Source organism: Drosophila serrata, unplaced genomic scaffold (genome assembly GCF_035046125.1).
Source record: "Drosophila serrata isolate PLE 108 unplaced genomic scaffold, ASM3504612v1 contig_241, whole genome shotgun sequence".
Classification (NCBI taxonomy): Eukaryota; Metazoa; Arthropoda; class Insecta; order Diptera; family Drosophilidae; genus Drosophila; species Drosophila serrata.
The window spans coordinates 745,530-758,667 of NW_028257139.1; the positions used below are offsets into that span (position 1 = coordinate 745,530).

Sequence of the window (13,138 nt, forward strand, 5' to 3'; positions counted from 1 at the left end):
GAGCTACATACTTTAGGTTTTCCTTAATTGCTTGAGAAATGTATGAGTATTTTTTTTATTTACTTGAGAGTATGATAGCTTAGAAAGGTTTAAGTGTTTAATTTCTCTTGAAATTTTCTGCTTAGCTGGAAAATTGGTATGGTGTTATGATAAGTAAACTCTTCAGAGGGAAAAGGTTAGCAAACTTGTTGATTTCAAACAAATAAAGATGATATTATTTAGAGTGCCGGAACATTCTAATTTTCTGCTTTAAAAAACCAATGACTAAAATTATAATACCCTACAAAAACACGGCTATAATCTCTAGCTGCGTGGCACAGTTTTTGCAATTACTAAACAAAGATTCTGCATGGTAATTGTTTATTATCAGTGCAAATATCAGTATAATATTTCAAGATTTGTTCGCATTTTTTAAATATGCCGCTTTAACAGCATGTCGATTGACCTTGCCGTTGGCGCTTTTCGCCAGCTGGGGAACTATCTGCACTCCACCATGGAGATGCTTGAACTGCACGGATACGTTCTTTCGCACAAACTGCTCCACTTGGCTGGGATTCAGGTTACTGCCGGATCGGAGGACTACAGATGCGGCGGCAGCATCACCCTCCATTTCCCGCCAGATGCCAAAGACACAGACCTCGGCCACATCGGCCATCTGGGCTATCACCTCCTCCACTTCGTGGGGATAGTACATCATTCCGAGATACTTTAGCATATCCTTTTTGCGCTCCACAATGTGCAGGTAGTCGTCCTGGTCGAAGTAGCCCACATCACCGGTGTGATACCATCCCTCAGAGTCTCTCATCTCCGCCGTGGCCTGGGGATTTCCAAAGTATCCGTTCCAGGACTGCCCATTGTGGCAGAGCACCTCACCCATACCCTTGGGTCCCTGTAACTGGCCCGATGAGTCCACAATCTTCACTCGAATATTCGCCATGAGGCGACCCACCGAAGTGGGCCTCGTTTGGGTGTCGTAGTTGTAGGAGATTAGCGTTCCCACCTCGGTCAGGCCATAGGCATTCCTTAGGATACCGGGACCATGCAGGAAGGACTGCATTTTCTTTAAAGTCCCAACTAGACAATGGCCACCAGCAAAGAGCAAATGTTTCAGGCTCTGTAGCCTCTGGGTGCTAGTCTTTGGACAGTTGGCCAACATGGCCACATGGGAATTGGCCATAATGGTCCAGCTGATTTCGTGCTGCTCGCACAAATCGAGGAAGTGTGCGGTGCTGAATATATCGCTGGAAATTAGACGAACTGTACCGAATACCCCGGCTGTGACAAGGGTGATGAGTCCCGTCAGCCAGTCCAAGGTGCTAGGAGCATACTGAACGTCATCTGGTCCTAGGTAGCTAAAAGATAAGAGAAAATGTATCTTATATCTAACTTTATATGAAAGATAAGCCTGAACCCACCTGTGCATCTCGAACAGCTTGCGACTGTTGGACAAAGTCACTGCCTTGGGCGTTCCGGTGGTGCCCGAGGAGCAAAGGATAGCCATGGTACGATCGACTCCCCGTAGGAACTGCGCTGGTTCGTAATCCTCGGGAAGGGGATTCTGCAGTAGATCCGTGGCACTCAGGACACCTGGCAGTTTCCCGTTAACCGTCACTACCAGAGCTCCCAGGGAGGCAGCTATGTCCTTGATCTTTTCGTAGTCCGCTACATCACAGCAAAGGATGCGTGGCTTGGTGATCCTGTAGAGACTGGCAATGGTCTTCTGCTCCAGATTGGGATTGACGGCATGGAAGGGTGTGCCATTGAAGAGGCAACCGTAGGCCAGCGCTGCCACATGGGTGGAGTTCCGGGCCAGAAGACCCACCATATCCGTTTCCGTGTCGAATCCCTGGTCCCGCAGATAGCATCCAACCTTGGATGCATTCTGCAGCATCTGCAAGCGGGTCAGCCGTGTGTTGTCCGTGTGTGAAATCTGAAATATCCTTTGGGGCTGCCGTTGCAGCTGCCGGTAGATAATCTGACCCACGGTTAGGTCCTCGTTGTAAAGGCTCTGGATGCTGGTGCCGCTCCAGACCTTCTGGATCGGATCGTAGGTGGTCGCGGGATTGCCGTTGAGATCCAACATCGTGATGTACGCGCCGTTTGCAACTGCAGCACGCTTGGATGCAGTCGCTCCTATTTAAAGGTCAACGAAATTGCAAAAATTAGACGGCAATTTAGCAGTTAAAGTGTCCGGACATTTAATTTCACGTATTGATTGCAAAGCCGTTCGCTTGACACGATATCGCTGTGGTTGGCAAACCGTTTGGCGGCTTTAATTATATTTAAGATGTGCCGTTATTTGATATTAAATAATTTAACATGCAATGCGGGGTCAAGTATTTATCTTTAGCGATTTCATGCCGGTAAAAAATGTTTTTGAAAATATTTGTGTTTGGTGGAAGCTTCATTTCCGTCTTGCAATTTCTAAAATCTTCTTAAATATGTGTTTTATAGGAGTGGGCATGATTACCATATTTTTAAAGGGGGTTGCATTACTAAAAATTTTAAAAATTATCTTGACATTCAGATGTAACCAAAAACATTCCGAATTCAAATTAATCGACTGGTCCAATTGAAAACTTTAACGGTATGAAAGTATCGGCCAGCCATAGTTGTCTTCCGTTCTTAATCATTTTTAAAACATAGCTTAACTCTTGTTAAAAAATAAATATTTTTTATATTAATAAAACTATTTGCATATTTTATTATGCACCTTAGCCGTAAACTAAAGTTATTGGTTTTAAGAAAGAGCACAAAAACAGTTTTTTATTTCCAATAATAATACCTACGATAAACATAATAGGGCTTTAGTACAGAATTAAAAAAAATACTTTAAATATATAACAATTTTATAAATTCAGCGAAACTTTTTCCAAAGCCATTTTATTTAAAAAAGAATTATTACGGAAACTTCTGCCATTATTTAAAATCGTGCAAGTCTTATATTTACTCACTACCGCCGCTATAGAAGTGGGGTTGTTTATTTTGTGAACTAATTTCCAAGTACTCATACAGAAGCGCCATGTATTTGACATACTGGTGTTGTTGGTTTCTTAAACTAAAATAAATGTATAAGAGTGTTCTTATACGCAGGTGCTATAATTTCAAATGTTGCCAATTCATTTGCTATAAATTTAAATTAAACGCTTACTGGGTATTACAATTTTAGTCAAGTGCATGCAGCGATGTGAAGAAGTCATTTCCGACCCCATAAATCATATATATTCATGATCACCATCATCAGCTGAGTCAGTCCAGCTATGTTAGAGAAAAATTTATATTTTTCAAAAATTTTCAAAAATTGTCCAAATTTAATTTTTTTTAAATGTTAAAATAAGTATGCAGATTTCTTAATTTAATAAAAACTAAGATGGGATAGCATTCCAAATTAAAATGAATGCATTTTTGATTGAACTATGATGGATTTTCTCTGCAAGGGTGTAGAAATTTTTGGTAACCCGAAATTGGCTTTCTTTCTTGTTTTTAAATAGTTTTAATTGAATTGAAACTATAAGGGAATAATGTTAGGTTTATATTTATAAATAGTTTTGAGACTTGGTTAAAGCCGTTTGATTCCTATCTTATCTCCTATTAAACTTGCTTCTGTCAATATTTTAAATTAAAATTCTACCTAAATTACAAAGTTGCTTTCCTTGTACGATATTAACTTTTAACTTAGGTCAGTCAATACTGCAAGGAGTTTTGATATAAAAACCCAAAAATTGTATCTCATATAAAAAAAGAAGTCAATTTTAATCTAAAACTTAAGCCTTCTTAAAGCTTCTATAGCCAAGACGATGTAAATATTGACTCCTGATGAATTGACCCTACGAAGCCATAAATTCTGGCGCATGCTTCTCTTTTATCTGACCAAGTTAGCTGACCTTTAATTTAAGGCAAGTCGCAAAAGAGATGTATTGGCAAAGACAAAGCGTTTTTCGCATTGTGAAAACTCTCAGATAAAACGCAAATCGGAACCGAGATTTCTGAGATTACCCACTCAGAGTGAATAGACATAGAGTAAAGGGGGCGCACCCAAAAAGTCAACAACAGCGATGATTAGACAGAAAGTGAAACTGATATGTAACAAACTGTCTTCTGCTGGTGAGAAGATAAGCTTCTGGCCAAGAAGTTACTTGCAAAACAACAAGTCCCTGACTTTTATCAGGGACAAGTAAAATTACGTCAAATCTTTCCATCCAAGTGGAACTTGGATGCAAATATCGTAAACAGATATGATACAAACCATCTGTCTGAATTTCGCAACAAAATGTTGACTTACATCGTTTCGTTAGATCAACCAAGGAATACTCGTATAAAATCTGCAATATTCCTTACCAAATGAAAGATCAATAAACTAAGAAGAAGTTACATGAGCAATCAAAACCCAACTCTTAGATAAGCCACCCAACAGCAGAAACGATATCATAAAAGCGGCGTAAAGCGATATCTTCCAACTGGTCCCGTGCAGCAAATAAATCTTATCTAAATCAGCTAACAGAGTGCGAGGGCTTGGCCTATAAAAGAGAGATTGCAGCGTAAAATTGACAACAGTTGAAATTTGAAATTACAACGGAAGCAAGCCAGCAGCTTACAGAATGCCTTACACCCCAGTGAATTCCTACGATGCCGATCTGAAGATCTGGAGCGGAGAGCCAGTGGAGCACTACTTTGACCCACATCTGTCTATTGGGGAGATCATCTTCCACGAGATGCGGCGTCATCCCAAGCTCATTGCCCAGGTGGGTCCATAAAAGAGTTTCCTAGGAATCGGAAAAGGAATATCCTAGAATTCTTCTTGCAGATCTCGGCCACGAAGAACACTGTGCTGACCAGACAGGAGCTCCATACCAACTCGATGAAGATTGCCAGTTATATGCGCTCCTTGGGTCTCCTCCAATCCGATGTGGTGGGATTAATAGGCAGAAACAGCACTCATATGCCTGCTCTGGCATACGCCTGTTTCTTTAATGGAATCGCCTTTCACTCGCTAAACATTAGCTATGATCAGAGCACCATAGAAAAGCTATTTGACATTACGAAACCTCGTCTCATTTTCTGCGATGGAGATGAGTTCGAGAAGGTGCGAGCTGCCACCGCAGCCTTAGACGTGAAGATCATCACCATGCGCAATCATTCATCGGACTCTATTAGTATTGATGAAGTTCTGGCGACTCCCATTGAGGAGAAGTTCCAACCAGCTCGCCTGGAACAGGGCAACGATCAGAATCTGGCCATTCTCTGCTCTTCTGGTACCACCGGAACTCCCAAGGCGGTCACCATTACCAACAGCCGACATATCCTGGCTGCAAACAAGTAAGTCCAAATAAGTTGCTCTTGATCACAACTAACTTTGCCCATTAAAACTGGTACTTATAGCCACCTGACCACAGCTGACATTCAATACTCCCACAACACCCTCGATTGGATAAGCGGTCTTTTGACCACTGTAACCTCTGGCGTGTTCAGCACCACTCGGATCATTGCTGACAATGCCTTTGATCCCGCCTTTGCCCTGCGAATCATTGAGGAGTACAAGGTAACGTGGCTTATTCAGCCGCCATCCTGTATGGCCATGATGGTGAATTCTCCGGAATTCGAGACCAGTGATCTGTCCAGTCTGCGTTACTTTGTGTTCGGTGGATCTCGTGCTGCAATAGAGGTGCAGCAGGCCATCAGGAGTCGGCTGAGCAGCGACTGCCTACAGTTTATGTATGGATTCACGGAACTCGGTGCCTTGGCCACCTACAATTGTCACTTTGACGAGAAGCCCAATTCGGTGGGACGATTGGCCGCAGGCCTGAAGCTAAAAATAGTATCTGAGGATGGCAAATCCCTTGGACCTGGTGAGATGGGTGAAGTGTGCATCAAGAATAACCAACACTGGGCAGGTTACTATGGAAACCCGTTGGAGTCCCGCCAGATGCGAGATCCCGAGCGATGGTATCACTCCGGAGACCTGGGATACATGGACAAAGACGGATTCCTTTACGTGATGGAGCGCAAGAAGGATATGTTGAAATACCAGAACATCATGTACTATCCCCACGAAATCGAAAGTGTCATCTCGGAGATGCCTCAAGTGTCGGAGGTTTGTGTCTTTGGCGTATGGAGTAATATTTATGGAGACGAGGCTGCAGCCGTCGTGGTAAAGAAACAGGGCAGTGATCTTAAGGCCCAGGATGTAGTGGAATATGTGAGCACACGGACGGACTCCAAGTATAAGCAGTTGAATGGAGGAGCCATCATTGTGGATGATCTCATGCGCAGCGCCAATGGAAAGACCAATCGAATTGCCAACAAGAATCACTACTTGCATTTAAAAGAAAGGAGCTAATAATTTGGGAAGATATATATTTTAATAAATCTTTTGTTGCCATTAATTAATGCCTGCTTATCTCTTTAAGATCACAAAATAATTGGTGTACCCTATAGGCAGTTTTCGGTTTCATTTTCAATAGAACAAATCCCCCCTAAAATTATCAGATAAACCGTAGTTTTTTTTTTAAATCCTCTCGCTTACTAATCAAGATTTTTTCTTGATATATTTTTATACGGCCAAAATAATATATATTATGTTTGTGTTTCATATTTAAATTTGTCTAAAATATGCTAATACAAACCTAATATTACTAACTTCTCAGGAGAAAACTAATTTTTATGATGTTTTGTCCTGCCTATCTTTATTATAACCTTTTAGGGCATTTTTAAATACCACCAGTAATGATTAGGTTTATTTTATTGAAATCGGTCAACTAAGCAATATATATATTCTGTGTTTTCGTTTATTTGTTTATATCATATCATATTCATATATGAATTTAAGAATCAAGAGATATTTTGTAGAGCTTTACACCATTTATATTTCTTTAAAGGTTGTAAGGAACAATTTTTTGGTATATATATATGGTATATATGTATATATATATGTATGATATACTTGGTATTTGAATATTCTTTAATTTTATTAGCCATTTAGTTCTGAGACTTCACTTGCAAGTAGTGTTCCTTGTTGGCCATTCTGTTGGTCTTTCCGTTGGAGCTGCGCTTCAGTTCGTCCACAATGATGGCTCCTGCATTCAGGTGCTTATACTTGGAATCCGTTCGCTTCCTCACATACTCCACAACATCCTCGGCTCTGAGATCGCTCCCAAGTTTCTTTACCACAGCGGCAGCAGCCTAATCCCCGTTGATTTGATCCCACACCCCAAAGACACAGACATCGGCTACTTCGGGCATCTCTGATATTACGCAGTTAATATCGTGGGGATAGTACATTATGCTTGCTGTGCTTGGAACCTCAGCATGTCCCTTTTGCGATCAACGATGTACAGAAAGCCGTCTTGATCCATGTATCCCAGGTCTCCGGAAAGATACCATCCCTGAGAATCTCTCATGTTCCGACTTTCAAGCTGGTTTCCATAGTAACCCGCCCAGTGCTGGTTATTCTTGATCCACACTTCGCCCATCTCGCCCGGTCCAAGGGATTGGCCATCTTCAGAGACGATCTTCATCTCGAGGCCCCTTACCAAACGTCCCACCGAGTTGGGCTTCTCGTCAAAGTGACAGTTGTAGGTGGCCATGGCACCGAGTTCCGTGAATCCATACATAAACTGCAGGCAGTCGCTGCTCAGCCGACTCCTGATGGCCTGCTGCACCTCTATTGCAGCACGAGATCCTCCGAAGACGAAGTACCGCAGACTGGACAGATCACTGGTCTCGAATTCCGGAGAATTCACCATCATGGCCATACAGGATGGCGGCTGAATAAGCCACGTTACCTTGTACTCCTCAATGATTCGCAGGGCAAAGGCGGGATCAAAGGCATTGTCAGCAATGATCCGGGTGGTGCTCAACACTCCAGAGGTTACAGTGGTCAATAGACCGCTTATCCAATCGAGGGTGTTGTGGGAGTATTGAATGTCAGCTGTTGTCAGGTGGCTATAAGTACCAGTTTTAATGGGCAAAGTTAGTTGTGATCAAGAGCAACTTATTTGGACTTACTTGTTGGCAGCCAGGATATGTCGGCTGTTGGTAATGGTAACCGCTTTGGGAGTTCCGGTGGTACCAGAAGAGCAGAGAATAGCCAGATTCTGATCGTTGCCCTGTTCCAGGCGAGCTGGTTGGAACTTCTCCTCAATGGGTGTCGCCAGAACTTCATCAATACTAATAGAGTCCGATGAATGATTGCGCATGGTGATGATCTTCACATCTAAGGATGCGGTGGCAGCTCGCACCTTCTCGAACTCATCTCCATCGCAGAAAATGAGACGAGGTTTCGTAATGTCAAATAGCTTTTCTATGGTGCTCTGATCATAGCTAATGTTTAGCGAGTGAAATGCGATTCCGTTAAAGAAACAGGCGTATGCCAGAGCAGGCGGTGGTGTTTCTGCCTAATAATCCCACCACATCGGATTGGAGGAGACCCAATGAACGCATATAGCTAGCAATTTTCATCGAGTTGTTATGGAGCTCTTGTCTGGTCAGCACAGTGTTCTCCGTGGCCGAGATCTTCAAGTAAAATTATTTTATTTCTGATTCCTAGGAAACTCTTTTATGGACCCACCTGGGCAATGAGCTTGGGATGACGCCGCATCTCGTGGAAGATGATCTCCCCGATAGACAGATGTGGGTCAAAGTAGTGTTCCACTGGCTCTCCGCTCCAGATCTTGAGATCGTCATCATAGAAGTTCACTGGCGAGTAAGGCATTATGTAAGATGCTTGCTTGCTTCCGTTGTTAAGTAATTTTAAATTCAAACTGTTGTCGATTTGGACTGCTTTCCTCCTTTTATAGTTGTGAAGTAGTAGTTGAGTTAGGAAGTGGATTAAGATAAATGGAAACGGCAGAGAACTAACTCAAAGATAGCACATACTGATATGTATTTTGGCTCACTGGGTTATCTTTTTCTCGAGCTGCTGTAAACTCAGATACAATTTTGGTAAAGATAATGGTTCCAACATAGGAAGGTTACTAAAGTTAATCAAGTTTATTGCAAAAATGAGTAAGTAAAAATATTTCTGACCGAATTCCATTTGTGTGGAAATATGCCGTGTAACATTACAATGTCTGATAAAAATCATGAGGTTTGCTATTTTGAAGGTCATTTTTCTTGGCTGTAACTTATCCTCTAAGCACATGAAGAGTATCGTTTCAGTTTTACTTTCTGTGTAATCATTACATATATCATAACGTATACCATATCTTCTGGACCACTTGGACATGCTAATCTTTAATTCGATGTAATTCGATGTAGGCCCATATTCTAATCAAAAATATATCTTTACCTTTGAGAAATGCTCTTTATCGCAGACCTTTTCTTTAGTGAATACTTACCTTGAAAATGATAGAGATTCATCATTTAATCTCTGAAAACTAAATAAAAATCCAATTAAAAAAGAAACACATTTAGGTATTCTTTCATTTCGTTTTGTTTCATTTATTTATAAACATTTCACAAACATCTTTATTCTGCGGGTTTTACACAATTATTTGGATTTCTCTCTTGTTCGTTTCAGGATTTCATTCCATCTGGGTGACAACAATTATTTCAACTATTTTGTAAAATTACGCTACTAATTCTTTCACTTAGGCATTTGATTTGCTGTTTTAAATTTCCACTGACGGCTTTGATGTGTCCTATGCCGGATCTATATGTACTTTCGTTTTTTAATCAATTATTTTCGGTTGTTAGTTGTTGCTGTCTGGGGTTATGTTTCGGGTTTTTGGGTTGCACTACAGCGAAATTCTTGTGTCATTTGTTTCCGAAATGCTTCGGTTTCGGTCTTAAGACTATGTGATCTTTTGCTGAAGTGTGGTTGTGACTGACTTAGCTCTATAAAGTAAGGTGATTTGTGTTTATTGATTTGGGTAACTTTTTGCTGTTCGCTTTCTGCGCCCTCGATCGCAATTTCGATAGAAATGAGATTCGGTCTTGCTTGTATTTACATTTCTACTATAGAAATTATAGTTGGAGTTGTTTGATTGTTAGAAATGGGCCATGAGACGCCCCCATTTTTGGAAGATATGTGTTATGATTTATCTAAATTTTAACTTGCAATTACTCAAACTCGTTTGTCCCGCTCAAATTGTGCAAAGATTAGATTCGTTTTCGTTTCGTTTTCGATTCGATTCGATTTCGATTTCGATTTCGATTTGTGTGTGTCGTTTTGATTTGATTGGTGATTAGCAAAGATTAAACATCGAGTGAGTGGAGTGAATTTGGTGAGTGAATCGTTCAGATAGTGATGGTGGAAGTAATTTGCCTTGGCGCTTAGTAGCTGAGTACTGTGAATACTAGTGAACTAGTCTGTTTTCGAAGCATTTTTCAACGCCGTCTCTTAAGATCTAAACATACGTTAACGTTAACTTACGATCTAGTCGCCCTCGTCTGGGTTTCCGTCACCACATTCGCATGGGATTCAATGATTTTTAATATCTACGCTCCTCCTTTGTTAATCAAAACCTGTAAGTCTTTTTTGAACGCATCTATATATTATATAAACTTGTGCACATTTCGTGTTACGTCTCCCGTAGTCGTTTTTTGTTCGTAAACCTAACCATTAAATGACATTTACATGCTTTTGAGCCAAACTATTTACAGTGAAACTGGACTGTTTGCTGCCGAACGATTTGCCTGGAAAATGATAATTGACCGATAATTGGATAATGGCAAACGAGAAGCAGCACACAACCTAAGAATGTTTATTTTCACTAAAATTAAATGCCGAAATCTGATGTTTCGCCCCTCACCCCAAGCCCACCTACCTGGTGTAATAACTAGTTTAATTATTTCTCATCTTCTTCGCTTTCCGCCTTTCACTTTTCTCTATGATTATTCTTCTTTGCCTAGTACATCGATCAACGCCTTCCGGTTAACAAAGCCCGAGTTTTCCTAGATCTGCCTGTTCTGTTCACCAACTATATATGCTCACATTTAAAAACCCTGTATGTTCAATAGCTTCATATACAATACAACTATAGCTAGAGTTATAGTTATAATTTCGCTTGTTCGATTTCATTCGATATTTGTTTTTTGACTAGTTTTTTTTTTGGTTTCTCTTTGCTTTGCTTGGCACAACTTTTACAACATGAAAGTATCTATTAGATATTCACCGAGTTTCGATCTTTGGGTCTCTCAGATCGTTCGTGTTTTTTTTGGTTTACGTGACAATTGTTTAATGACAACAGTTACTATGCAGGGTGCCTCGTGTTTTTGTGGTGTCTATTATATTAGCATAAGTTTCAATTGATTTTTGATTTCTCTTTATGATTAATTTCTTACCTTTAGATTAGAAATGATAGCAAATAAATGGGCATATCCGAAACAAAGAGTTTTTAATAAACGAAAGAAGAGATGAAACAAGCCTTTTAAAAGTTAATTAAAATAGTTTAAAAAAATCTACAAAAAACGATTTTATTATAAAGTTATCTGAAGTTATTGTTTGTTGTGGTTTTCTTTTGTTTCTGTTTGTCGCTATGTAGAATTCACATTAGTTATTATTATTCTAAAATTAGAGCCCCATATATTTAGGGTATCGTTTGTGCGTTTCTCTAATTGGATTTTCGGGGTTATATCAAAGTGAAAAGATTGGAGTGGAGTTTCAAGAGAGACAGAGAGCGTTTTTTGTTTAGAAGGAGAAAATGTGAGAGAAAGGAATCTTCTTGGCATACAAAAGGCACTTAAATAACCAAAGATATTATTTTGGATATAAAAATAACTGCATATATCTCGATCTAATTCACGATTCATACTGGATTTGCAGTAAATTTATGAGTAGTATTCATCAAGTTCGCGGGGACTTGCACTACATGATAAAATATTGTTGTATTGTCTGTTAATTGGTTTATGGTTTGCATTTGTATATTTATATTTCATAAATCTAATTAAGCAAAATTAACTAGCTAAGTGACCTTGGCGGTCCAATACATAATTAAGTAATAGTAAATGGTAAATTGGTTAATGGTAAATTGTAAATTGAATATAATAATCTAAGGATTCAAATCAAACAGGAATCAGAATTGCGGGCTTAGTCCCCCTTGAGTGTAATTGCTACTTGACTACTATTAATTAAAATTCAACACTAAAATTAACGCAAGCGACTAATAGATTTAGGAAAATGATTAATTAATTTAAGGGCTTCTAAGAAATTCGAGTGAAAAATAACTTGCAGATACCCACCAATTCCAGTTGAACTTAGCATTTAAGAGTTTGTTTTCTTTTTCAAATAATGCGAAAATAAAATTCTGTTTTTCGTTTCTGTGTGCGTTGAAGGAATTTCTTCGATATTTTCGATTCGTTTTTTGTTTTGTTTTATTTAATTCGATGGTGAACATAATTAAATTGAATTTACCTAGAGTTTTCTCGCTTCGGTTAGTTTGTTGTTCTATTATCGACTAAACTTAAATTTATCTACACGCTTTTTACAATTAGAATTCGTTTAAACTAGTTGACTTAAAACTTATTGTATGACATATTTACAAACGTCGAATTGTTGTCTACGACCTCGCCTCTCCTCTCCTTTCATATATATCCTTTTCGGCGGCTTAACTAACTTAACGCATTTAAGTACAAATCAATTGCAATTTATTTTTTAAACTAGGCTAGAGTCTGGAACAAAACTCGATTATCGTCGATTATCAGCTAAAATAATTCATCAATTTGTAACAATTTTGGAGAGCATCCTCAAAACAAATCAAGTGGAACATGTGTGTGTGTGTGTGTGTGTGTTATTTCGTATAATTATTTATAACATTAACTACTATGCAGTCGTCGCCTTGATCGATTTAACTTACACTTAACTATATAGCTTTGTTTTCTTTTTGTTATTCACCGAAAATTGCTCATCCTCATCGTCATCATCGGTTCGTTTAGTGGAAGTGCCAGGATACGCTCTCAACTATACTGCACTGTCCAGAGACATAACCAAACATATATAGAGCATATAGCTTTTAGCATTATCGTAACGTATCCCTCGATCATTGTTAACGTTATTCTTAGTTAATTTCGTGTTGGATTCTACATAGCCACTGGGTGTCAGAGACGCGCCTTAGAAGGTCCTTTTTTTGGCGATTTAAATTCAATCATTCAATCATACGTGTGTCAATCAAGAAATCAACCAAATTGGAAATGAAGCCAT

At 39.5% G+C, this 13,138-nt stretch overlaps 4 protein-coding genes and 1 long non-coding RNA gene across 15 annotated transcripts in view; 2 read left to right on the forward strand and 3 right to left on the reverse strand.

Moving 5' to 3' along the window:
• Nucleotides 1–13,138, forward strand: part of LOC147643870 (uncharacterized) — a 64,596-nt gene that overhangs the window by 9,917 nt on the left and 41,541 nt on the right. The gene's annotated exons all lie outside the window — the stretch shown is intronic.
• On the reverse strand, nucleotides 344–2,108 carry Acsx2 (Acyl-CoA synthetase X2). Its single transcript, XM_086831706.1, has 2 exons — nucleotides 1,416–2,108; nucleotides 344–1,352 (listed from the first exon to the last, which is right to left on the reverse strand). The coding sequence occupies exons 1-2, from the start codon at nucleotides 2,081–2,083 to the stop codon at nucleotides 392–394; spliced, it is 1,629 nt and encodes a 542-aa protein (XP_086687832.1). The 5' UTR covers nucleotides 2,084–2,108; the 3' UTR covers nucleotides 344–391.
• On the forward strand, nucleotides 4,543–6,383 carry LOC110188741 (luciferin 4-monooxygenase-like). Its single transcript, XM_020958575.2, has 3 exons — nucleotides 4,543–4,742; nucleotides 4,805–5,316; nucleotides 5,380–6,383. The coding sequence occupies exons 1-3, from the start codon at nucleotides 4,599–4,601 to the stop codon at nucleotides 6,335–6,337; spliced, it is 1,614 nt and encodes a 537-aa protein (XP_020814234.2). The 5' UTR covers nucleotides 4,543–4,598; the 3' UTR covers nucleotides 6,338–6,383.
• On the reverse strand, nucleotides 6,976–8,710 carry LOC110188430 (Acyl-CoA synthetase X2). The gene is given in 5 exon segments (XM_020958156.2): nucleotides 6,976–7,284; nucleotides 7,287–7,941; nucleotides 8,005–8,376; nucleotides 8,378–8,511; nucleotides 8,567–8,710. Coding segments are annotated over 5 exon segments (1,614 nt in total).
• GluClalpha (glycine receptor alpha 1) overlaps nucleotides 9,413–13,138 on the reverse strand; it is a 70,191-nt gene continuing 66,465 nt past the window's right edge. For all 10 annotated transcript variants that reach the window (XM_020958577.2, XM_086831716.1, XM_086831713.1 and 7 more), the window contains exon 13: nucleotides 9,413–13,058. In XM_020958577.2, coding sequence (XP_020814236.1) covers nucleotides 13,049–13,058 — 10 coding nt within the window. In that variant the 3' untranslated portion in view covers nucleotides 9,413–13,048. The remainder of the gene's footprint in view (nucleotides 13,059–13,138) is intronic.